The sequence below is a fragment of the Dendropsophus ebraccatus genome, chromosome 2 (genome assembly GCF_027789765.1).
Source record: "Dendropsophus ebraccatus isolate aDenEbr1 chromosome 2, aDenEbr1.pat, whole genome shotgun sequence".
In the NCBI taxonomy this organism is placed as follows: Eukaryota; Metazoa; Chordata; class Amphibia; order Anura; family Hylidae; genus Dendropsophus; species Dendropsophus ebraccatus.
The window spans coordinates 157,343,019-157,368,638 of NC_091455.1; the positions used below are offsets into that span (position 1 = coordinate 157,343,019).

Sequence of the window (25,620 nt, forward strand, 5' to 3'; positions counted from 1 at the left end):
GCAATAGTAGACATAGCATGTGAACAACTGTAGGCCTTCATTTATCATCTTGTACATGTCTAAGGGTCTATTCACACGTCAGTATATTTTTCCAATCCGCAAATTTCAGTCAGTATACAATCCGCAAATTCAGTCCGTATTGCATCCGTATTGCATCCGTATTGCATCCGTATTGCTTCAGTAAAATACAGACCCCATAGAGTTGTATTGGATGTGTCAGTTACTGTCCGTACTAGGGTCTGTCCTTTTTTTTTTGCGGAACGGATTGCAGCCCAGTACACAACACGGATGTGTGTATAGGTCCATTGAAATACATTGGTCCTATATTATTGCGGATCCGCAATTAAGGACATGAACAGGACGTATGAATAGAGCCTAAGACTGGAAACCACTTGTTCCAGTCAGTGTCTTTACTTCCTATGGTAGAGAAATATAAAATATAAAAATGGAAAACATTATACAAAGATGTTTGGGGAAAAAAAAAGGTACACACATTTTTGTTTTGTTTTTATTATAAAATGTAACTTTTAGTAATCCATTCATATTTGAGGCTCTGGATGCACATCTTGAAATATTTAAATAAATTTTATTTGCCTGTGTTATACAGCAAGGTCTGTGCAATTTTACAGAAATCCAATAAAAGCTGAAAGAGACAAGATACAGCCTTAAGGTGCTTGTCTGTAATTTTTCTGAATATCGGAATAAAACAGGTGACTACCACTTATGTACAGCATTCTTTTGCATTACCACTCATATACAGCATATATAAAACAATAACATTTATTGCTACCTGTGTTACCCAAGTACCCACTTCATTTTTCCATCAGGAATATCTCGGATGACAGCACATGTGTGACCTAATACATAACTTGGAATCCACCCTTCGGCTGCTGGGCAGTCATCAGTTGCAGCTCGGAATACCAGAAACATGTTTTGTTGATTACTTGCCAAAATTTGAACAACTTCTCCTTGGTAGACATTGATCTCATCCTCCTTCACTGCGGTGTAATCATGTGTCACCAGCATTGTGGAGATATTGCTACATTTACTTTCAGTCTGAGGGGAGGGGATAAGAAAAGGAATAATTAAAAAAAAATGTGGTCAATAAATTATCAATGGTACTGTTTTGTAAATGAAAAGAATAGAATTACTTATAATCTAAATACATGAGTATCTACCAAACTACACATGCTTAAGGTGGTCCTCACCCTTTGATCTTTATTTCTAACTGGAATTCCTCACCCATTCCTGAGTAACTGTGTCTAAGTACTGGACTGTATTAATGAAGAATAATACATATTTGGATGTGAGATGCTAAAAGTTATGGGACAACCCCTGTGAGAGCAGAGAAAAGATACAAAAAGAAAATAATGGCGTGTTCTCCATAATGGTTTTTTTATTGATCTTTAAAAATTTTTGCACAAGCTGTTTATTTATTCAGGTTGCTTATAGCCAACTAATTCCATAGCACAGTACACAGATCGACATACATATCAGTCCTTATCCCTTAAGGGACTCACGATTTTATTTCCCTATCAAAGACACACACAAGGGCTGAACAGCTGGATGAAGCAAAGGGGTATTTGTTTAGGTAGACAGAGCAGCAAATATACACTATAGTGGGGGATTTATCAACCCCCTTCATCTGCAGTTCGGTGTGAAAAAAAATCACAAATGTGTGACATTTTGTGGGTTAATACTGGCCGTGCCACATATATAAAAAAAAAAAAAGTGTTTGGGGCTTGGTGGCATGTGGGTGTGTGGTTATAGGAAATTTATACCAAAAAACAACCGGATCATAGCCATTTCAACAATCAAGGTAATAATTTTAAAAGCTTCACATAAAATACAAATGCATAAAAAACAAGAGGAAAAAGGTACTCCAGCAATACACAATACAACCAGCATTGTATTGAGAGAATGAGTGCATACACTATATGTTCGTGCATGGAGAAATGTTTCAGTTGCAATTGATTTATTAAACACCTATATAGGGATATCTACTGGTTACTGAGGGTAAACACCTGAATTAGTGACCCATGTCACTGCTACCCACTCAGTCCGTACCAATATATACATGTGATACATTTCCATAAGTATAAACCAATTATAGTAAACATCACACACTTCTATTATAGCTTATCCATGATGCAAATGTAGGTTCACCCCAAAGTATGTTTTGTGACCTTCTGAATGCCCCCTGAAGAAGGTTGCGAAATGTGCATTGGGGTTAACTCCTTTCCCCAATATGACGTCAAGGGACATCATGAAAAGCAGTGCCAGACTGCATCAGACTCTCCCTGCCTCCCCCGCTGTTCCTATGTGAGATCTGGCGGCGGGAGAAGGCTACCGCACATTGCCTCCTCCCGCCGTCACTGCCTGGAGAGGAGTTGTGCCCCCCTCCGGGCAGTTAACCCCATGGACACCAAGGTCGATGCGTCCGCAGCGTCTATGGGGAGATTTGCCAATCGGGCGGAGGGAGGAGGCTGCGGCACATTGCCTCCTCCCGCCGCCACTGCCGCAATCCTCCCCCTAGCCCCCTTTGATCTCCCCTTCGGCCATTCTTCCCCCCCTGCCCCGAAGCTGTGCGACTTTAGGGGGTTACCATAGTAACCCAGACGCTGCCCAGTACGTCTGGGTTACTATGGTATATAATGATCAGGCACTGAGGCAGGGACCTATCCATATCCTATCCGCATCCATAATGACCCAGTCTATTAACCCATTACATTAATTATAGCACCTGATTAATGCCATAAAAATAAAATAAAATAAAAAACTAACCAAAATGACAATTTTTTGTTAGTCCCTCCCCCTAAAAAAAAGCTAATCAAAATGTCACATGTACCCAAAAAACCACTAAAAACGTCAGCTTATGCCACAAAAAAAACCCTTTACATAAGTCCATTGATGAAAAAAATTAAATATTACAGGTCTTACAGTATGCAAGACACAAACAGTTTTTATAGCATAAATGCCATAAACTACAACAAAAGCTATATGGAATGGATATCACTGCAACTATACCGCCCTGATGAATAAAGATTACAAGTCATATGTAACGTATAGTAAACGGCGTACAAAAAAAATCATGTTTTTTATTAGTACTACTTCATAAAAATATTTCATAAATATTGATCAGGGTGACACATGTCCCCCAGAATGGTACAGATGGAACGTCAACTTGTCTTACACAAATATTAGGCACCCCAAGACCTCCGTGTCATGATTTAATGGCTATAATAAACCTGAAATAAAAAAAAAAGACCCCAAAAATACACAAGGCTTCTGTCATGTCTGAGGCCTGTGGTTGAGTCATGTGACACACTGCGGACACATATGGAGGATTTCTAGAAACATTGAAACATGGGGAATAAATATTGAGTTCTATTTCTCAGTTACTATTTAAGGTGTTAAGAGGAAAAAAATTGATTAAAATGGAATATCCCAAAAAATTAAAAATTTTAATTTCCCCTCCAACTTTCTTAAATTTCTGAGAAATACCAAAAGCGTTAATACACTTATAAAAATGTTATTTGAATACTTTGAGGGGTGTAGTTTTTACAATGGAGGGATTTATGGGGGTAACTAACATACAGGCCCCACAAATCCACTTCAGAACTGAACTGGTCCCTAATAAAATCTGAATTTGAAATTTTTCTTAAAATTTGAAAAATCGTTGCAAAATTTCGAAGCACTCTAACATCCTAAAAAGTAAAAGGACGTTCACCAAATGACATCACCATAAAGCAGACATGTTGTAAATGTTGCAGTAATAATTAGTTTATGTGAACTATTTTTCACAGAAAAAAAGAATTTAGAGTATAAAGGATTGTCCATTTTTCAAATTTTTGTGCAATTGTGTGTTTTTTTTTTTTTTTTTTTACAAAAAAACTACTGAGTGTATCAACCAAAGTATACCACAAACATGAAGAGGAATATGTCACGAAAAAACAGAATAACCTCAGAACACCTCACCGCGATAGTTAAAAGCATCACAGAGTTAACACTACATAAAGAGAGACAGGTCATATTTGAAAAATAGGCCCTGGGCATTACGGCCAAAACAGGCTGCAGAGGCAAGGGGTTAACCTGCGTTTACATTGAACATATAGTGTGTGCACTCATTCTATTGACATATACACTCACCGGCCACTTTATTAGGTACACCATGCTAGTAACGGGTGGTCTTCTGCTGCTGTAGCCCATCTGCCTCAAAGTTCGACGTACTGTGCGTTCAGAGATGCTCTTCTGCCTACCTTGGTTGTAACGGTTGGCTATTTGAGTCACTGTTGCCTTTCTATCAGCTTGAACCAGTCTGCCCATTCTCCTCTGACCTCTGGCATCAACAAGGCATTTCCGCCCACAGAACTGCCGCTCACTGGATGTTTTTTCTTTTTCGGACCATTCTCTGTAAACCCTAGAGATGGTTGTGCGTGAAAATCCCAGTAGATCAGCAGTTACCGCCATGTGATTGGCTGATTAGAAATTAAGTGGTAACGTGCAGTTGGACAGGTGTACCTAATAAAGTGGCCGGTGAGTGTATATGAACACCCAGAGCCCAGGTTGTATTATGTATTGCTGGAGTACTTTTTCATCTTGTTTCTAATGCATTTGTATTTTATGTGAAAATAAATTACATTGATTGTTGAAATGGCTATGATCCGGGTGTTTTTCCGGTATAGTTTAGGCAGATCACATTCTGGTAGGAGAGTGCAGGGAACGGATATATATTCAGGCATTGAGGGAGTTTGTGTTCATACAGAGGGAGAAGATTTAGTGGAAAAGGAAGGGCCAAACAGGTCTAGGCAGAGAGAATTACTACAATCAGATACATAATCTGTACAAATGTTGGCACTGAATGTGTTGGATCAAAAATGCATTCACTTGTCTAGTCTGCAGCAAAATGATGCAAGTAACTGTTTATGTTTGTGAAACTTTCATTACAGGAATAGAGTTTAAGTTTAGAGTTTAAGAGTAGCTTAGTACAGTGCTTCTCAAACTTTTTCTACTGGAGCCTCACCAGACTGAGCAAGAGGGTCCCTGGGCCTCATTATCTGTGGTAAAAGTCCATTTAAAAGCTGAAAATAATGCTAGGGCTACCTTTCACCTGTCTCCCAAGCTCTATATAGTAAAAAAATTAAGTACAAAACAAATTAATAATGTTGCTAAAATGGAGATTTCTGCAAAAACAAACAGGACTGTGCAGATCATAGTTACTTTGTGAAAACTGGCTCCTCAGCTGGGCCTCACCAACAACTAGGGGGCGCCTCACTGGTGAGACACTCACAGTTTGAGAAGCAGTGGCTTAGTAGTATAAAAAATTATGCGCGCAGGAAACAAGTGTTTTATTATACTTTGAGAGGTGTAGCTGGATATTAGGAGTTATACAGGGGAGATTTATCAACGTACACCACTCGCCTAAACCGAACAATATGTTCAGACAGACTGCCATACTTACTATGTATTTGTTCTTAAGTCAAATTGGCTCAGAAAATTGGACTTCCAATACATGAACAATTATTGTTATAAAAAATTATGTACACTGGTGTAACAAAAGCTGTGTCCTACTCCACACTGATGAGGGGCAATACGCTGAAACAGCTGTCTATAGATGGATGCTTTCGTAATTCCCTTGTCATTTTGCAATACTCGCAACTGAGTTAGGGTTCTATTAGACGAAGTGATTATTAACAATTGCAAACAAGATAATTTATCATTAATCTAAAATCGTTCACCATATTACACAGATCTTTTACCCCATCTGATCCCAGCAAATGAAGGAACAAAGTGAAATTACACTGAACAAAAGTGAACGAATGCAGAATTACAGCGAATGAATGTGGAATTACAGAAAATGATTAACGATGATCTTAGTGTCAGCATCTTAGCAATGGGTTTCCTTCCCAGGAGGGATATCTGGCTATTCCTGTGTTTGTAGACTCAGTTTGTAGTTTGTAACTGAGGCTCTTCTGAGCCCTTTTTTTTTATATATGTAACTAGCATTAAATTGGCTATGCAGGCTTCCAAAAACAGCACCCCACCTGTCTTCAGTTTTAGGTGCAGTTTTGCAGCTTAGTTGCATTGACGTAAATGGACCTGAACAACAATTCCAAACACAACCTGAGGACATGAGTGGTGCAGTTATCGAGGACTACTGGGCTGACACTCATAATGGAGAGCACTACTTATTGTCATTCAGGAGGATATCTCTGAAACAGTTGCACTAAGCAATGTAAGCAATATATCATTCTGTTCAGCCTCTCCGCAACTGAGAACTCCTTATATGGAAAGGGGGTGACAATATCACTTTAATGAGCTGTGGTACAATGAAACTTGAGCTGTGATTGATTGCTGTGGGAAGTCCTATACAATGTGAGTTTAAGGCAACTTAATAGACCTGCTTTTCGTGCCTACCAACCCTAAAGCAGTTTTCTCCTCTGATCGGTGTCCTCTCCCTCACCCCTCAGATGACACGTGATCTCCATCTCTGGGGGCACCCTAGCCAACAAGCATTAGACACCCAGAGAAGTAGCTAGCACCTAGCCCGCTAGGCAATGAGCATAAGAAGCCCAGAGCACTAACTAGCCCCCGCAGCAATGAGCAAAAGAAGCCCTAACTAAAAGGTCAACAAACGGTGTTGGGGGTGTTTTTATTTGCATAAAAAATTCTATCTGATGTATTTTGTTTTTAATTTATTTACTGGCCTAGTAGTGGAAGCTGTCTGATAAACGGCATCCATTGCCAAATACTAAATAAAACCACAGTGGGAAGGGCCGTTTATTTTGGCTTTTCCCAGCCTAATACTAGCCTGCCACTGCTTAGGCCAGAAGCACCATTTTTTGAGGCTCTGGGACTGCTGAAACCCATCTCTTCCCAGTACATCTGTGATTGTGAGTACTGGGATAATAATACAGAGGTTAGTATTAAAGAGGTACTCTGGGCTGGGGTTGTTTTCAGTGTACGACCGGGGAGGGGAAGGATATAGAAGCTGCTGGTCCCCACGGTTCCAGCGCCGGGTCTCGGATTGCGACTCCCCATTCTCCTGTCCGGCTGCCACTTCAGGTCACTTACCTCCCTGGAACCAGGGAGGTAAGTGACCGGCGGCTTCTATATATTCACCCCCTCCCCGGCCGTACAATGAAAATGACCCCAGCCCGGAGTACCCCTTCAAGTTATTTTACGGGCTCACACTAAGCCCAAACTTAATTATGGACGCTATATCAGACAGCTTTCACTACAAAGCCTTAAAGGGCAACTCCAGTTAAAGATTTAACCCTGTTCAATCCTGGCTCATAAACTAAGCATGTTTGTAATAGGTTTTTATTACATGACTTTTGTCTGCAGCACATCCTGAAGCTGATGAAAAACCTCACTTCCTGGTCCCCTCTGTCTAGACTACTTTGCCCCCCTGCCCTTTTGAGACAAAGGTCACATGATCTAGGCCTCATATATTGCCAGGCAAGCGGTAACACTTGTTCATCTGTAAACGCACCCACCAGTGACATCACACAGTGATCACCAGGCCAAGGGCATGGAAACAACAGCCTGTCCTGAATAGCATAGGGGAAAGGAAACAAGGTTGTTTCTTATCTCCTTCTATAATCTATGTAGCTAGATAAATAGACTGACAAAAAGATAGATACTAATTTTACTGTGCCAAGCAAAAGTAGATCAAGCCAGTGGTAGGCAGATACTGCAGGACAGGCACAGGTACCTGGCAGTTGGTTCTAAGGTGCAATGCATGCTGAGAGATGTAGTTTCCCTGTCAGGTGCCATGATGTTAAACTGGGAGCATTTGTAAGGCTACGTTCACACAGAGCAAAAGGGGCGGATTACGCGAGGAAATATTTCCGCCTGAAATCAACTGACACTGAATTCCGATCAGAATGTAGCCTAAGCGGAATCCCTGCGTATTTCAGCACAGAATACCGTATTCCGTATGCATTCAGCGCTGAAATTCAGCGAGTATTCGGTGAGTAATAGAGGGAGGTACTCGTTCACACAGAGCAAAAGCAGCTGAATTTCTGCACTGAATAAGCGCTGAAATTTCAGCTGTTAAAATAAGTGCAGCGCTAATTTCCATTGTGTTGAATGGAAATTCTGCTCTGCAGTTCACATGGTGGAATTTCCTCGCTGAACGTTCCGCGGCTAATCCGCTTTCCGCCAGAAGAATGAACATGTTCATTCTTCCGTTAGCGGAAGCCTATACAAATCAATGAGGCTCTGATTTTCTGTTTCGGTGTGGAATACGCGCGTATTCAGTGCGTAATACAAGCAGAAATTACGCGCTGAATCAGCGAGGAAATGGGGGGTAAAAGGGTGGGGAAATCCCAAGACAACCCAAAGGAGGTGATACCAGGGGCCCACAAAGAAATCACAATGTCAGCATGCAGACAGCAAAAGTTTCCCCCCAAAAACATACATACATACTTCTGAAATTAGTGCATCAACATCAATTGCAAAGCGGTGATGTTTTGCCATTTCTGGTCATCTTCTCTGTGTTCAGCTCAGCTCCTTCTCCTCTGCCAGCTCTGAGGTGATCTGTTCTACAAAATTCAGGCACCATATAGTCTAGTCTCCAAAGTCTGCTAAATTGTTGGTGGCACCTCCCTCTATTATTACTCACGAATAATAGAGTATTATCATGAATACTTGCTGAATTTCAGCACTGAATGCATGTGGAATCAGCACGGATTCCTCGAGTATTCCGCGCTGAAATATGCAGGGATTCCACTTACATTCTGCTCGGAATTCAGTGTCAGTTGATTTCAGGCGGAAATATTTCCTCGCGTAATCCGCCTCTTTTGCTCTGTGTGAACGTAGCCTAACAACAATTTTGCAGACTTTGGAGACTAGACTATATTGTACCTGAATTTTCTAGAACAGATCACCTCAGAGCTGGCAGAGGAGAAGGAACTGAGCTGAGCAGAGAGAAGCTGACCAGTAATGGCAAAACATCACCGCTTTGCAATTGATGGAGATGCACTAATTTCAGAGGTATGTATGTTTTTTTGGAGAAACTTTTACTGTGGTCATATGCTGTCTGCATGCTGACATTGTCATTTCTTTCTTGTGGGCCCCTGGTATCACCTCCTTTGAGTTGTCTTGGGATTTCCCCACCCTCTTTCCACCCATTTCCGCGCTGATTCAGTGCGTAATTTCCGCTTGTATTACGCGCTGAATATGCGCGTATTCTACGCTGAGACAGAAAATCAGAGCCCTATTAATTTGTATAGGCTTCCGCTAGTGAAAGAATGAGCATGTTCATTCTTCTGGTGGAGAGCGGATTAGCCGCGGAACGTTCAGCGCGGAAATTCCACCGTGTGAACTGCAGAGCAGAATATCCATTCAACACAATGGAAATTAGCTCTGCACCTATTTTAACGGCTGAAATTTCAGCGCTGATTCAGCTGCTTTTGCTCTGTGTGAACGAGCCCTTACAGTCTAAATCTGGGGCTAGGAGCAGCGTAGACAAGTGTGAAAGGTGTGTATTGTGGGGAATTGGAGACTGCACCTAAATGCTTTTTGTGCATTTCATTTTTTTATGGGATCACTGGATAGAAAACTATATACCAGAGAAATAGTTTAGTTAAATATAAAAACAACCCCACATCCCTTGTTGACCATTTTAACATTAAAGGGGTAGTGCGGCGCTCAGCAATTATTCACAGATTAACACACATTACAAAGTTATACTTCTTTGTAATGTATGTTATGTCTGTGAACCGCCCCCTTCCAGTGTCCCCCCACCCACTGCAGCCGTTCCGCATGCCGGCCATAACTGTGCTCAGCCAATCGCGGCTGAGCAGCAGACAATGCTGCAGAGGGGTGGGGCGGCATGCTGGACGGCTGGCCTCCCGAAGATGACGTCTTTGATGAAGATGGCGGACGGGGTCGTTCGACACGGATCAGGTATGTATAGCGCACCACACTTCTGGGTACACGTGCGGGGGTGGGGGGACAGGGGAAGAGGGCGATTCACAGACATAACATACCAAAACGAATGATGTAGTCCTCTGGATATGGGTATCTAGGGAAAAAAAGTTTGCATCCCCACCTAACCCTTTACTTGCTGGTCTGAGATTTGCGCTCATCCCAGAAAGTGGGGAGGAGGGGTGAGGCACCACTGCTTAGTTTTCTGGTATGAGTGCACTGTGCTCAGCCTAGCAAATAGAGGGAGGGGCCAAACAATGTGCTCACATCAGTAAGGGGTTAAGTGGGGATGCACAGCATTCCCACTTATGCCCTTACTTGCCGGGTTTAGCCAATGGGGGGGCGGGTGCGCCAGACACTAAGCGCAGTGATGTGTAGATATTAATGCATAGCTGGCACCTCCCAAGACTTGCTGGGCTAAGCTCTCTGTGCACAGACTGGCAAGTAAGATGTTACTTAACTGTCAATATAACTTTCAAAATCTAAATCAACAGATGTGAAATAAAGTAAGTTTGCAATATACATTCATTTTTGTTGTTGTTGTTATCATCATGCTGTAAAATAAAGCTGAAGTTAGCTAAAGGCAGATTTGAAGACTTGTGCTGGTTGAAAAAAACCCACAGACTAAACAGATGAAGTCTGACCAGTACAGAGTGTCACATCTCAATGTGTCCATCAATCGCATGACTGCAACACAGGACTTCCTTTTTTCTGACTCTTTTTTTTCTCTCGAAGAGTCAGAAAAAAGGGAAATGCTGTGTTTTCCATGATAAAAAAATAAAATAAAATAATGAATGTAAATTGCAAACTTGCTTTATATCACATCTACTGTTGATTTAGATTTTGAAAGGTATAATGACAGTGAAAAGTTACTTATCCCCTTACTGGGTAGGAGATAGGGGTGGTATCATACTTATCATCCTGGGCTCAGCTCACCTCTTCTTTTTTTCACCAGACCTGGCACACTGAGTTTGCTGTGTGGGCCAGGCACCTGACACGCGTATCGAACCAGCTCAACTTTAGGTGGTGAAATACACCACCTCTAGTGTGGAGTCTGTGTGTGACCCATGCATGGCTATTTAAAATATTTAAAATATATATTTTTAAAATAGTCGCAACTGATAAATCATGACTACTAACAGAGAAAGCTGAAGTAGGCATGACTGACGTACGAAGGTGAAAGGTCACATCATTTCATAATTTTGAGCAGCTTTGCGGTTGTGCAAACTTTTGCATGCTCAAAAAGGGCGTAAATTATAAATCACCCTTATTGTCGTCGCATCGCGCCCCCCCCAGAAAAACTGTATAAAAAGCGATAAAAAATTCCCATCTACATTTATATGGTAGCAATAAAAACTATAGATCACGGCACAAAAAATGTGCCCATATACAGCCTCCTAGATGGAAAAGGTTATAGGAGTCACAATATGGCAATTTTAATCATATTAATTAAATCATACTTATTTCATGGAATGAACGCAAATTTAGATAAAAGTATTAGGACTGGTGTACTAAACTAACTCAATAATAGTGTCATTTAAAGACTCCAGTTCTTAACGTGGATTTCCAGCCAAACTATCTGCGCCTATGATTGAAAAAATAAATAAATAAATAAAATCCTTAGTTGAAGGACTTCTTTTCCGGATTAATTCAAAAATGGATTTTTACTGTTATTATCAAAAGTATAGTTAATTGTGCAATAGAATACTGCATAATGTTTGAAAACACTTAAAATTGCCACTTTATTAATGTCATATAAAAATGTTTACTGTCACATATCTATTAAATAACGGGATATAATCCTAAATGACAAACTGTAATCAATAGATTAGTAGTAATATATGAGTAATATTCGCGACCACGCAAGGAAAACATATTACAAAAGTGAAGTGATTGCAATAAGAATGATAGAGGAAAAGAGAAAAATAAACAGGTAATTTAAATTGGTATTAGCAGGCATCCAGAGAATGAACAAGGGCAAAAGTCTATTCATAGGCTGGTGCAGGAAAAAATAGAATGATGAAGGAAGAAAAAAAGTTGATAATTTTAAAAGTAGAAAAGCACTGTAGATCCAGAGGTTAGTAAGATGTAACCCAGTAGCATAGATTTGCAGAGGGCTTAAAGGGATGGAGCTCAGCTCTTACCCCATTACTTTGAGTAGTGTGAATTGTCTGCTCACTCGTGGAGGAGCAGGTGCTGAAGCGATCTGAGTCCTTGATGTGTATGTGATGTCTTGGACCCTTGCGTTGCAGGATATCACTTTCCCTGGGAAAAACACCAGAGCCTGGGATGCTAGCAGGATTTACTTGTACTGTGCTCCAAAAAGAGCCTTTTTGAAGAGGGCTCCTGGGTATAGAAGCTTCCTTGCCAAAAGACAATGGAAAATTAGATGAAACATGAGCGTTGAGAGATGTTTTAGCACTGATAACTGGCTTGTACAATTTAAGGCAACTGCCCCGGTTTTTATTTTAATTGTATTTGCTAATCCATCATTCAACTTTTATTTGGTTAAATAAATCCTTCATCACATAAAATTTGCTCTGCATTTGGAATTATGTTGGCTAATGTTTGGAAAACCTAAATAGACATGGGAATAAAAAGAAAAGCACGACAAATAGACATACCTGATGATTTGTCAGTTTCTGACATGACAGAAGTAGAAACCAGAAGGGGAGAATAATGTCTAACTGGCTGGGGTATTCGGGATGGCCTCATTCTCCCAGAAATACCAAGTCCAGTTTGATTTGTAGGACCAGTGGAATTGTTACCACCATTAAGATTGTTTCCGTCACCGTGATTCTTGTGATAGTCAGCCGGAGATGCCAAGGCTGAAGAAAAGAAAAAAAAATACCACAATATAGTACAGGGGAACAGCAAACATCATAGAGGCTAGTTTAACCAAAAATAAAAATAAACTTGACCCTCAGCTAAGAAAAGCATGCCTAGTTTTGCCAGGGTTATTAAGATATAGTTTATACATATTAATGGTGAAGAGGTTAGCAACATCCCTATATTTTCTCATCTGTCCAGACTCCAGGGGTGGAGAAAGGGGAAAAGTTAATTTTCCCTGAAAACACCCTTTCTGTCAGTTTTCTGTATTTTGGCGTTCTGCTACAGCTGCTAATTGGCTGACTAGAGACATCACAACTCCGAAATCAGAAGTGTCCACTTAGTGGGGACCGAAGCAGCACAATACATGCAAAGGTGTGGGAGCCAGGGAAGATTTATTCTTTCACCGCTTTCCCTAGCATGCATTATAAAATAATTTAAAAAAAAAGTTATCTATCATCTTGCCTGAACAGGGGTTGCCCCCTAATTTCCTTTTCCCTGTTGGCAGCTAGGCATCTCTTCTGTCCATAAAATGACTTCTGCTAGAGACTAAAACAGGTCACTCAGAATCCTCTACTGTGCTCTCATCCCGGACACAATGTACCGCTATGCAGAACCATTTTGTCTGAGATCAGTGGCCACCTTATGGACAGAAGAGCTGACTACCGGTAAGGAGGCTCAGGGAACAGGGGTGGACACACAAACAGCAGCACTAGGTTGGTATAAGTGGCATATTATCAGAAACATTATGCTTGTTTAAACCCTTCAAAACCAAGCCCTTTGATGCCCGGGTCAAATTAATGCAATGTTCCTCCCCGCCTTCTAAGAGCCATAGCGCTTTCATTTTTCCACCTACAGGGCTGGTTGGGGTGTCATTTTTTGCACCATGATCTCTAGTATTTATTAAGAAAGATTTTGATCGCTTTTTCCCAAAAAAAATTTCTGATATATAATTTAAGAAAATCAGCAATCCCCCCCCCCCCCCCCCCCGTTTACGCCGTTCACCGTGCGGGAACAATAATGTTATATTTTAATAGATTGGACATTCCGCACACTACAATATGTAATATGTTTATTTATTTTTTATATATATTTTTTTAATAATGGGCGAGGGGGTATTTTAAACTTTTATTGGGAGGGGGGTTTATAAGGGGTTTTTTAATACTTTAATTACACTTTTTTTCTCACTTTTATTTTACTGTAAAACATGCTATCATTAGATTGCATGTACTGATCTATGCTATGCCAGAGAGCAGACTCCATGCACAGATCACCGAACAGACAGGACTGAGGTAAGAGGCTTACCCCCGGCCGTTGGTTCATGCGATCGGGACCCTCGCAGCATGTTCTGTCACTAAGTACCTTAAACATTGTGATCGCTATAGATTGCTGCGTTTAAGGGGTTAATGAGACGCAGCTGCCTTTCATTACCTCCGGCCCTGGACACACTGGTGTGTGCGGGACCGCTCTCAATGCAGCGGTCTTGCACACATCAGTAAGCCCCTGAAGTCAGGAACGTATATGTACATTCCTACTGCACAGGGTTACTGATGGAGAAGGGGTTAAAAACAACTGCACAGTGGTCAAACCCTTTAACCAAACAGAACTATGCAGGAAAGACAATTTGTACTGTAGAATAGCGGCTTTTAATCAAAGATCTGTCCTGGGGTCCCATTTGGCAGGTGATGCAGTTATTGTCCTAAAAAACAACTTTTAAGCTTGCAGCCCTGTGTCAAACTGATGTGGCCTACAGCATGCGGCTTTGCTTGCGTAGGACAGACCTTTCAGATGGGTTAAGAAGGTGTTTACAGAAGGGGATTAGTAAGGAAGTCTTCCCTAACAAATTTGAGGAAACCAGTATAGTGAGACACTTTACATAATACAGACATAGTGTCAGTAAGGTGCGATGCATAATTTTAGAGGAACTGGAGGGTAACAATGAGCACCTTGTTAAATGTATTAAAAAGGGGAGTCTTTTAGATACAGCAACTTGAGATGTTGAATCCAAAAGGCTTGAATGAAATGTGTAATTTTTATGTATTCCTGCAGAGGGTATGCAAGAGTTTAACATTCTATATTATCTCAGATACGATATGTGAAGGCAGGTATAGTTAGCTAATTATTTATTATTATATATGAAGGAAATTACAGAGTTTGCTCAAATTGTTATATTTAAAATAAAAGAGGTTTTTTTTTTATACTATGTAACCTTTCCGTTTTTATATAGTCTGGGAAGACCTCTAGTGAGACTTCTTAAGATTATATGTCTGTGGAAGAATTGTCACTCCATGCTTGAGAAAGAGGGTTCCATCCCTCAAAACATCACAGGTGTGTGGAATGATAGCGTCTCTCCAATACTGATCCTTTCAATTGAGGACTACATCATAGCTTCGGCGTGAGGGAAAATAAACAGGACTTCTCCTTCCTTGGATCGGTTAACTAAGGACTGAGCACACTAGATGAAATATAGTCTAAAATAAATCTGTCAGCTGCAATTAATGTTACAAACTTCCGACAATGTTAGGATAGCTGTTAGGACAAGGAGACAGCTGGTACCCAAGAAGTAAGCAGAGTCAAAGAGGCGTTCCTGAGCTTCTGATCTGCAGCAAGCTGTAACACCTCCTTACTCCCCCTTTCCATACCTAAACCTACTAGGGACTCTCTTCCAGGTGTCAAACCAGGGGCGTAACTACCACTATAGCAGCCATAGCGGCTGCTATGGGGCCCGCCGCATCAGGGGGCCCCATGGCCTGCTCCTGCAATACACTGGGCCCCCTGAGCCGTCATCATTTGCAGCACCAGGTGGCCCTGCTGGTCTCCTGGGTTTTGCAAATGTCCCTTTACCTGCAAGCACTCCTGACCAGAGCTAGCAGTTATGTAGTTATGACTTCACTTGACCGCTTAGTGGTCAGTCGTCAAAAGTTTGCTATGGGGCCCAGCCATTTCTAGTTACGCCCCTGTGTCAAACAGAGAGAGGGGAAGAGAGGAGGCATTCCAGCTTGCAGCTGTTTAGGAGCTTGAAAAAGCCTCATTGACTCCTTGAGAATAAAAACATTTTTCTACATTCTGGAATCAGACATATTAAAAAGGTACCAGGTATCTCCTAACAGCTATCTAACAGTGTCTGTAGTTTACAATGTAAATTACAGCTGACAGATTCCCTTTAATGTAAGACTATGTCAAAGGGAATCTGTCGGGTTAGTACCAGGGCCAGAGCTGCAGACACAGGCAGATAGGTGATAAGGAGATAAAACAAATGATGCCTTTGTCTTTGCTTATGGCCATTCGCCAAGTCATACATTTGCATTTTGCCTTAGCATCACTACTTTGGCACTTTTATTATTATTTATTTATTTATAAAGCGCCCTTGATTCCAGAGCGCTACTTCAGCTTCTGAGCCACAGCAGCTACCTCCCCCCATGTAGCCAGATGCCTCCCCCATGTAGCCAGATACCTCCCCTCCATGTAGACAGATACCTCCCTTTGTAGTCAGGTACGCCCTCATATATCCCGGTATGATCCTCCCATACAGCTAGTTTCATCCTCTGCGTTCAGCCTCTGTGCACTGGAAACTGTGGCAGGACAAGGCTAGTGGGCAGAGTTGGGGGAAGGCGGGCTCAGCAGTCACTGAGGATCAATCAGTGATGCCCCCTCCTTTAGTGCATCACCTTTCCTGGGACTCTCCAGGTGGTGCAAAATTACAACTTCCATCTGTCTGGGCATGCTGGGAGTACCAGGTCGGGACATTGGCATACTGAGTATAAGATGCTGCAAAGCTGTGTGACCACTGAGAACAGGATACTGGGAAAGCTGAGTGACCACATCATACTGAGAACAGGATACTGGGAAAGCTGGGTGACCACATCATACAGAGAACAGGGTACTGAGAAAGCTGGGTAACCACATCATACAGAGAACAGGATACTGGGAAAGCTGAGTGACCACATCATACAGAGAACAGGATACTGGGAAAGCTGAGTGACCACATCATACAGAGAACAGGATACTGGGAAAGCTGGGTGACCACAATATACTGAGACCAGGATACAGGGAAAGCTGGGTGACCACATTATACTGAGAACAGAATACTGGGAAAGCTGGGTGACCACATTATACTGAGAACAGGACCCTGGAAAAGATGGGTGACCACATCATACTGAGAACAGGATACTGGGAAAGCTCGGTGACCACATCATACTGAGAACAGGATACTGGGAAAACTTGGTGACCTCAGTCCTACAATATGGTGGTGAATTTTTTTGCGTACACAAAAACAGGGTTGACAGAAGTGTCTGTAACCCCGCCGTCTACTGACATCACCTATACCACATGATCTACAGGTCAAGGGGCGGGGATCAACACATCTCTTTTCCCCAAATACTGCTCAAGAGCCATACGAATCAAGAGGTGTGCGCAATATAGGATAAAGGGGGCATTGTTTCCCTGTCTTTCCCCTATAATGCGTATGTATCAGACAGCTATGATACAGGTGGACAGGACAGTGATATGGAGCACGCAGAGGTGGGCAGAGACTACTGGGTACCGGCAGTAACATATAGGGAGAAGCTGCATGATGGGAGATGTAGTTTCACTCTCGAAAATCTAAAAATTTGAAACAAGCGCTAGGAGCGGCCAGAGTAACAGGGAAGGTCAAAAGGTGTATGGGGGAGCAGTAAGTGAACCCAAATAGGTTTTGTGTAATTTTATTTTAAAGAGAATTGACCAGAGTACCACTAAGTTATTACAGCTAATATCTTAATAAGCAATTTTTCGTTATCTTACTCCCTTAAAGAGTCACTGTCGTATTTTTTTTTTTTGCAGAAATCAATAGTCCAGGCGATTTTAAGAAACTTTGTAATTGGGTTTATTAGCCAAATCTGCCATTATCTGCATGTAAAAAGCCTTTTCCCAGGTCCCCCCCTCCTTCCTCTTTTTCATCCACTCTGAAAAATCTGAAAATTGTGACTTGTTGCAGGAGACGTACCCTGTCTGTTCTAGGGAGAGGGGAGGGGGGAGGAGGAAGGAGGGAGTTAGCCGGCAGCAGAAAGCAGATAACAGAGGATTACAGGCACGGAGCTGGGTGACAGCTGTAATCTGAGCTCAGACAGGTCACTGGTGATGGTCAGAACAGATAACGGGTGAGGGATTTGTAGATTAACTCTTTGTTGTCCTGTTTTGGTCTTTTCTTTAGCTCTCTCCATAGGAGAACAATGAAGACAGGGGGGAGAGCTTCAAACTGCTTTTTCATGATAAAAATGCATTTTTCGGATAATAAACCCAATTACAAAGTTTCTTAAAATCGCCTGGACTATTGATTTCTGCAAAAAAAAAAATTCACGACAGTGACACTTTAAGGACAGCATACAAAATGCCAGTTATAGCCCCCCACCACACAGTAAAGGCATATATACCTAAAAGTATTCTTACCATTAAGGAAGTTAAGCTGGTTATCTAGGATTTTGTTAATTTCATGAATCCATAATTGTCTTACAGCAGGAGATGTTGAGTTCAGAATATATCGTTCAGCAGACTCTCCAGATCTTGACAACAGTGCAAACTTGCAGGGATCACTATCAATGCATTCTTCCAAGCTAAGGCAAGTCACCTAAAAGAAAACAGTTTAATTTTTGTAAATGACAGCAGCTTACTGTGTTTACTTACTTATTTGTGTCGACCCCCGGCCGCCATCTTGTGACAATGACGACATCTTCGGGAGGCCGGCCGAACCGCTTCAGCCGCCCCTCATGCTGGCCTCCCTCTGCTGCGTCATCGACCGGGGGTCGACACGAATGCGGTGAGAATAATGCACCACACGTCCGGGGTGGGGGGAACACATGGAAGGGGGCCATTCACATACATTACAAAGTTGTATAAGTTGTGTGTTATTTTTTGAATAAATGCTACCACTTTAACTAACTTGCTCTACTGACAGTTTAGTGATTTCAATAAAAGCGGGCACAAGTTGGTTTTAGTACTCCTCCTGCTACTGGCACTGTGCTCATGGATGGCATTTAGCGGGAGAAAGTAGTTACTGATGCTCTGATTCTGCAACGTTCTATGTGAGCAGAAATTAAAGAAAAAGCAGCAGCAAAGCTAGCAAGGGGTTACACTTAGTACTGTACTTAAACACTGGTTCTTGATACAGAGAGATACCTTTGGAATGATGGGATAAGATGTAAAGCTGTAAAAGCAGGCAGAGGCAAAATGCACAAGCTAATTCAGGTCTCAATATGTATTCCTGTAATAGGCTTGGGTATGATTATAAATATGCTCACATTTTCATTTTGTAGGCCCCACTTTTCACATCAATCTATGGGAGAGTACTTTTGCAGTCACGCGACTAGTAGGGGCTTCAGAGTCAGGAGATTCACTCGCCATGTCAGGCTGTATCAACACTTAAGTCCCCCAGCCACAGAATCCTAGCAAAGGCCTCGGCTGTTTTAACAATGGATCAACTCTTTGCAATTATGTTGATCTTTGCTGCTATACCCAATAATAGTCCATATAGCATTTGACAGCAGAATCTAAAAGGTTAAACTGTAGACACAGCATTCTGGTCTATGACTGTCCAGGAGAGCTGGTTATAGCCCCAGTTTTTGTACTTTTGTAGCGTACCTTACCAGTCAATGTTTATGCTGGGGCCTCACCAAAAAAAAACACATTTTACCGCAAAGCTCCAAATTCTGCCACATAGTGTACATCAGTGCTTCTCAATTCCAGTCCTCAGGCCTCACCAACAGGTCATGTTTTGAGGATTTCCCATACAAAGAACAGCTGTGCTAATACCTCATGCACTGAGTATAATTATATCACCTGTGAAATACTAAGGAAATCCTCAAAACATGACCTGTTGGTGAGGCCTGAGGACTGGAATTGAGAAGCACTGATGTACACTATGTGGCAGAATTTGGAGCTTTGCGGTAAAATGTGTTTTTCACAGGTGATATAATTATACTCAGTGCATGAGGTATTAGCACAGCTGTTCTTTGTATGGGAAATCCTCAAAACATGACCTGTTGGTGAGGCCTGAGGACTGGAATTGAGAAGCATTGGTACACATAATAGTCCCTATCAGCATCAAACCATTACCACAGACAAGTCATTGATAAACCAGAACCACAGTATGGCAATAAATAATACTCCACCTGTAATAAACACTGCAGTTCAACATACATACTGCTCCCTCTGTAGTAAACCAACACAACAGTACAGAAATACTACTCCAACTGCAGTAAACTAACATAGCAGTGTAGAAATACAAACTACTCCATCGGTAGGAGTCCAACATCACAGTGCAGTAGACCCATCCCCATCCATACCTGGCAGTTATCATCCCTTTCTACACCCTCCCCCACTAACTGCAAAACTGCCCCCCCCCTTCCCAACCTCCTCTTTAACTACCCTCTCCCTCAACCCAATTTCTCCCTCTACACAACTTTTCCTATTCCATTCGATACTCACAGCCCCAGGACAGGGTTGTCTCCTAGGTAATATCTTAACCTGAAGGAGGAATAGTCTCTTCTATTCCTAAGCAGCTCTCTTTTGCACTTCATGTTCAACTGCAATCCCTCATAGGTGTAAAGGGCCAGGGAGATCATGACATCATTGTGGGTCCTTTATATACTGTAATATGGAGCACTTCAACTGTGAGAGACAGAATATATTTAAAAAATCCCTAAAATAATTATTCAACATTTTATAGCATGAAATAAGTATTTTATACACAGGAAAAACAGAACTTAATATTTGGTACAGAATACCAATTATGGCTCTAAAAACGGGGGAGACTAAATGGGAGGGTAGAGTTGTCCAGAAGCTGGCCTTGGTGAAAGTTCGGGCCAAGGCGAAATCCTCATTGAATCTTAGTGGCTTTACTAATTTCACCCCACCGTGCCGCAATCCCTTACTGCCTGAATTCTTTAAACTTGAGGGGTCCTCCCATGGGAGGGTAAAGATGTGATGTTTTTACAGCAGATTTTACAGAATGGTGGCATTGTCATGTTTGAGCATTTGCGCACCTCCTTTGATCTCCCACATTCCAGATTTTATCAATACTTACAACTCCGACATGCTTTTCAGGCTCAGGATATGCAGGCTAAACTAGAAATAGCTTCCAATATGATGTGGAAATGCAGTCTATTGTAAGATTTTTGAAAGGGGGTGGTGGCCACAATTACTAAAATAGATGGCATCCCCATGACTATGGAGCCTAAAGTCTGCCTGCTTGCGGTTCTCACCCTTCCGAATATGGAAGAGAATTATGTAATAGCGATCCAGAGACTGCTTTATTAGGCTCGTAAGGTTATTCCAGTGGGATTCAGGCAGACCGCCCCCACCCCATTGTGCAAGAATTTGTAGCCAGGATGAACGCCCTAATTAGACTGGAAAGTGGTGTATATATTAAGCGTAAGTGTCTAGCAAATTCGACCTGCAGAAATTCTGATCAGGTTATGCTAAATAGGGCACTGCGTAGGCACTAGTAGCCTTGGAGGCATCAATTCTAATTCTTAGGATACCAAGAGTAAAAAGTGGTGGGAACTATCTTTCAGTCTTACTGGTGTGTCACACTCTCCCTATTAACATGGCTTTCTTTGTATGTGTAGTTTTTGAGACACTGTTTCACACTGGTGTAAAGTATTGTTTACGTGTGATGCCTATTTTCTTTGATGTACACTTCTGTGACCTCATTATCCTCATCTGTTGCTTTTTTAAAAATTTTTGAGGAGTCTCTGTTCTCTTTTTTTTGTACTGTTAAAAAACTTTGACAAAATGTATTAAATATTATCTGATAAAAAAAATTTAGTGCAGAAACCTTTGTTTGCAATAACAGAGATTAAATGTTTTCTGTAGTTCTTTTATATTTTTGGCTGTTGGTGGGTGACATTGATTTTCTATTTTTATTATTATTTATTTATAAAGCGCCCTTAATTCCAGAGCGCTATACAATAGAAAGGCAACAGGCAGGAACAATACAAGATCAGAAAACATTACGTGACGGCAAAAGACAGACTGGTACATGGGGGAAGAGGACCCTGCCCGCAAGGGCTAACAATCTATAGGATCTAATAGATTGTATAAGATCTATACAATCTATTGGGTTCAGGTCTGGAGAATGGCTAGGCTATTCCACTCCACTCCTTGTGCAAATCTACGATTTTGTCCCTGGCATCCATAGACAGCTCTTTGGTATCTGCCATGGTGGAGAGGTTGGAGTGTGATTGATTGATTCAGTGTGAGGACAGGTAACGAGATCAAATGAGTTCAATTACTACAAGTGAGTACAGAGTAGGAGGGCGTCAAAGAAAAACTGACAGATCTGTAAGAGACAGAACTCTTGCTGGTTGGTAGGTGATTAAATAAATACTTATTTCACGCCATAAAATGCTAATTATTTAAGAATCAAAGTGTCATTTTTTTACACAGATTCCATCTCTCACAGTTAAAGTGTATCTGTGATAACAATTACAGATGTCTCCTTTCTTTGTAGATGGGAAACCTTGCAAAATTGACAGTAAATCAAATACTTATTTTTCCATTGTACTTTTTACCAGAATTGCCAATTTTTGGCCACATCTGGCAAAACAGGTAATCACAGATACAGTGGGGATCCCACAGTGCAAGGCTACAATCAAACAGATTTTTTTTTTTTTTTTTTTAAGATTCAAAAAGTATTTTATTTTAAATATAAAAGTAGATACAAGGATATAAGTACAACATATTTCAAGATCTAATCTAAGCTATGAGGCCTGTACATAATGTAACTTTGCAACTTGCTCAAACCACATAGATCAAGACAACAAGTGATATCCTCAATTACAGAATTTAAGTCCCTATTACACAAATCGATTATTTGGCCAATTATTAGCCATTACGGCCTATAATCGCCTAGTGTGATAAAAGGCATTGATCAGCCAACATGTTGGCTGATTATTGTCTTTCAACATGTTGAAAGACAAAGGACTACACAGCAACCACCGCTATCTTCTATGGGCTGCCCAGACGATCTAATGACAGTCCAGGGAGCCCCTACCGCAACTCCCTGCAATAGTGTCAGCAGCAGGCAGGGGAACGAGGAGCTAGCGAGGCACAGATGTGAGAATAGTTAGCCCATGGGGACATCAGGGCAAACTAGTAACAGCTACTCTTGAGGTTGAAGAGTATATCGTCCCGATAGCAAAGGCATAAACAAGCACCAGATATACCCTCACAGCAAACAAACTGGAGAACTGTAAGAAAAAAAGACTAGAAAAAGAGGGGAAAGGGAGAAAACAGGGGGTATGGTCCAGATGGGCTCAGACCAAATTGTGAATCAATAAAAATAAGGATGTTGTTTGCGCCAAGGGAATTGTCCAGGATTCTCTGGGCGGCAGCCATGGTCGAGAATATTTGAGAAAGTACTTAGTAAGGTAGAGGAAAAGAACAAGCAGCATCTTCCCCTCTAGAGAAGTGACATTCTTGTACCTAAAAACTAAAAATTCCTGCCAGTGACACCATGTTTTCGAAAAAATTTTTGGACTCCTGCGGGGTCAAAGCTAACAACTCCTCCATGTGTTGGATATGGGTGACCTCCATGAAGCTTCCTTCTAAGGACGGTGGATTGGGGATTTTTTTTTTAATATGTTCCCAGCTATTGTGGCAGGAGTGTGGCTTTGATTGCACAACAAAACATTAAAGTCATTTAACCTACACCACATCAAAAAAGGAGTAAATCATATCTGAGGTTTATTTATGACTTTATCAAATGTGACGTTACTTACCTTAATACTGTTTTTAAACAAAAAGCTTGGCGTAGAAAAACCTCTTTTTTTATCTAAAGGTTCACTGAAAATTACTATTTGTTCAAACAGGAAGACCCGTCTTTCCTTACAATGTGGTCCTGTATCTTGATTAGTGACCAGAAATGTATCTTGAAGCAACAGCTTTCCTTGGGATACAATTTTGCCCTGTTTAAAAAAGAATAAAAAATAAATTGAAAGTAATTATTTTTAAATAAATGTACCTTATCAGACATTACTGGTAACAAACTATTTCAACAGAGTAAGAACTTACAATCTAAGGTTTTAGTAACTGTTTTTATTCTATTCAAAACCACCTGCAGGAAAATCATAACAAAAATGCTTTTAAATGCACACAGACTGTGCCAAGTTTCTTATGGTGTGATAATAAAAAGCTGAATGTGTGGTGTACTAAACATAATCAGTTCAAAGGAAGTGAATATAAATATATATATAGTATTTGAAAGTTTGGCACTCATAGTCAAAATGATGGCTATTGTGAACAATTAAAGTAATGCTGTCAACCCCTTTTGGGTAAGTGCTGTTTTGAGCACCATCAGCTACTATGTCTGTTGTACATTCCCAGAATGCCGTTGACAAAGGTGGTTTTCAAGGTTAAAAAAAAAAAAAAAGGCTTTTAAACCATTGGTGGACAGCATGACGATTGGTCCAGTGGACAGCATGACTGTTGGTCCGGTGGATTGCAGCATTAGGATGCCCAAACGCTCCACCAAATTGTACACAATAGTTTAAAACGTGGATGTGGTTTAAAATGCACTGACAGCACTAGGAGGTTACACTGTGCCAAATCTATGGCAAAATGCTTATTATTCTAGCCTTGACTTAGCGCCAGACTACTATCTAGTGTTAGATTTATTCTAAACTTATGGTGGGGTAATGGTTAAAACATAAACAGCATAGCCCCTCAACTAGTTTAACTCTGCAAGCAGCGTCATCCTCCTGATGATGTTTTTTGCGCAGTAAGACATCAGCTTGTAGGATTAATAGAAAGACAAATCAGGACCCCCACTTGATTGCAAAAAGACCTTCTAGATGATTTAGAAGATTCTGGTCGAGTCATCTCAACACCACCAGATATGGCCTTAATGAAAAGAAAAAAAAAATCCAGTTTCCTCACCACAAAACGTCAGCATCTGCAGAACATCTTTTAAAAAAAAAAAAAAAATCCTGGCCATGGGGTGGCTCCTTTAGGAAACCACAAAGCCCCCATATGAAGTGGCCCTATAAGTCAATGTAATGACAAGAGAAAAGAAAAATCAAGGCCAGGTATCCATCCACAGACAGCTGTTTCGGGGTGTTGCCCCTCATCAGTGAGGAGCAGGATTCTGGCTAGGTGGGAGCAATGCCTAGTAGAGCCATATAGGAAACAGATCAATGATCTCAGGGAGACCCGCTAAAGATAACACTGTCAGCTGCTGATTAAAGTGCTTAATGCAGTGAAATCCTAGGTGCATTGCTCTCTGGGAAATACAAATATGCAAAAAAAAGTCTGTGGAGCCTCATTTAAGAGTCTGGAAACACAGGACTCTTCATATGGTGGTTTTGGTGGTTTCCCTACAGGAGCCATCCTGTGGCTGGGCCTTTACCAGACTCTGGTTAGTCCCAAGTTTCGAGACTCTTAAATGAGGCTCAAAGAACTCTCTTTTGAATTTTCAGATTTCCCAGGGAGCAATGCACCTAAGATTTCACTGTATTGAGTGCTTTAACTCCAGAGTGTAAACAATCTATGGCAGCTCCCAAAAATGCTATTTGAAGCTCACAGGTGACACATTACACCTTTAGGGTACACACTGGGCAGACCGGCAGCAGATTTCTCGCTGCGAATTCGCAGTGAGATCTGTTGCGGATCCCTGCCCAGTACCCTCATGGCCAGACAAACTCGCAGCGGGATGCACATCCGGCTGTATATCCGCAGCCTGCCCGGTTGAACCTCCCCCGCACTGATTGGCTGAGTGGGACGGGAAGACACCGGGAGCCCCAAAGCAAGCCGAAGCAGGGACCAGGTGAGGTATATGCTTCGGAGGCAGGGGTTAACGGGGCGGGCGAGAAATCCACTGCG

At 41.5% G+C, this 25,620-nt stretch overlaps 1 protein-coding gene across 3 annotated transcripts in view; it reads right to left on the reverse strand.

The window, feature by feature from the left end:
- Positions 1-566: 566 nt before the first annotated feature.
- The window catches only part of TRIO (trio Rho guanine nucleotide exchange factor), a 217,794-nt gene continuing 192,740 nt past the window's right edge, over positions 567-25,620 (reverse strand). The window contains exons 47-51 of one of the 3 annotated variants that reach the window (XM_069958561.1): positions 23,523-23,708; positions 18,193-18,370; positions 12,561-12,764; positions 12,081-12,295; positions 567-1,056 (exon numbers count right to left, since the gene is read on the reverse strand). In XM_069958561.1, coding sequence (XP_069814662.1) covers positions 796-1,056; positions 12,081-12,295; positions 12,561-12,764; positions 18,193-18,370; positions 23,523-23,708 — 1,044 coding nt within the window. In that variant the 3' untranslated portion in view covers positions 567-795. Of the gene's footprint in view, positions 1,057-12,080; positions 12,300-12,560; positions 12,765-18,192; positions 18,371-23,522; positions 23,709-25,620 lie in introns of those variants that run through there. The other 2 variants (XM_069958563.1, XM_069958562.1) reach the window with 2 other exon arrangements.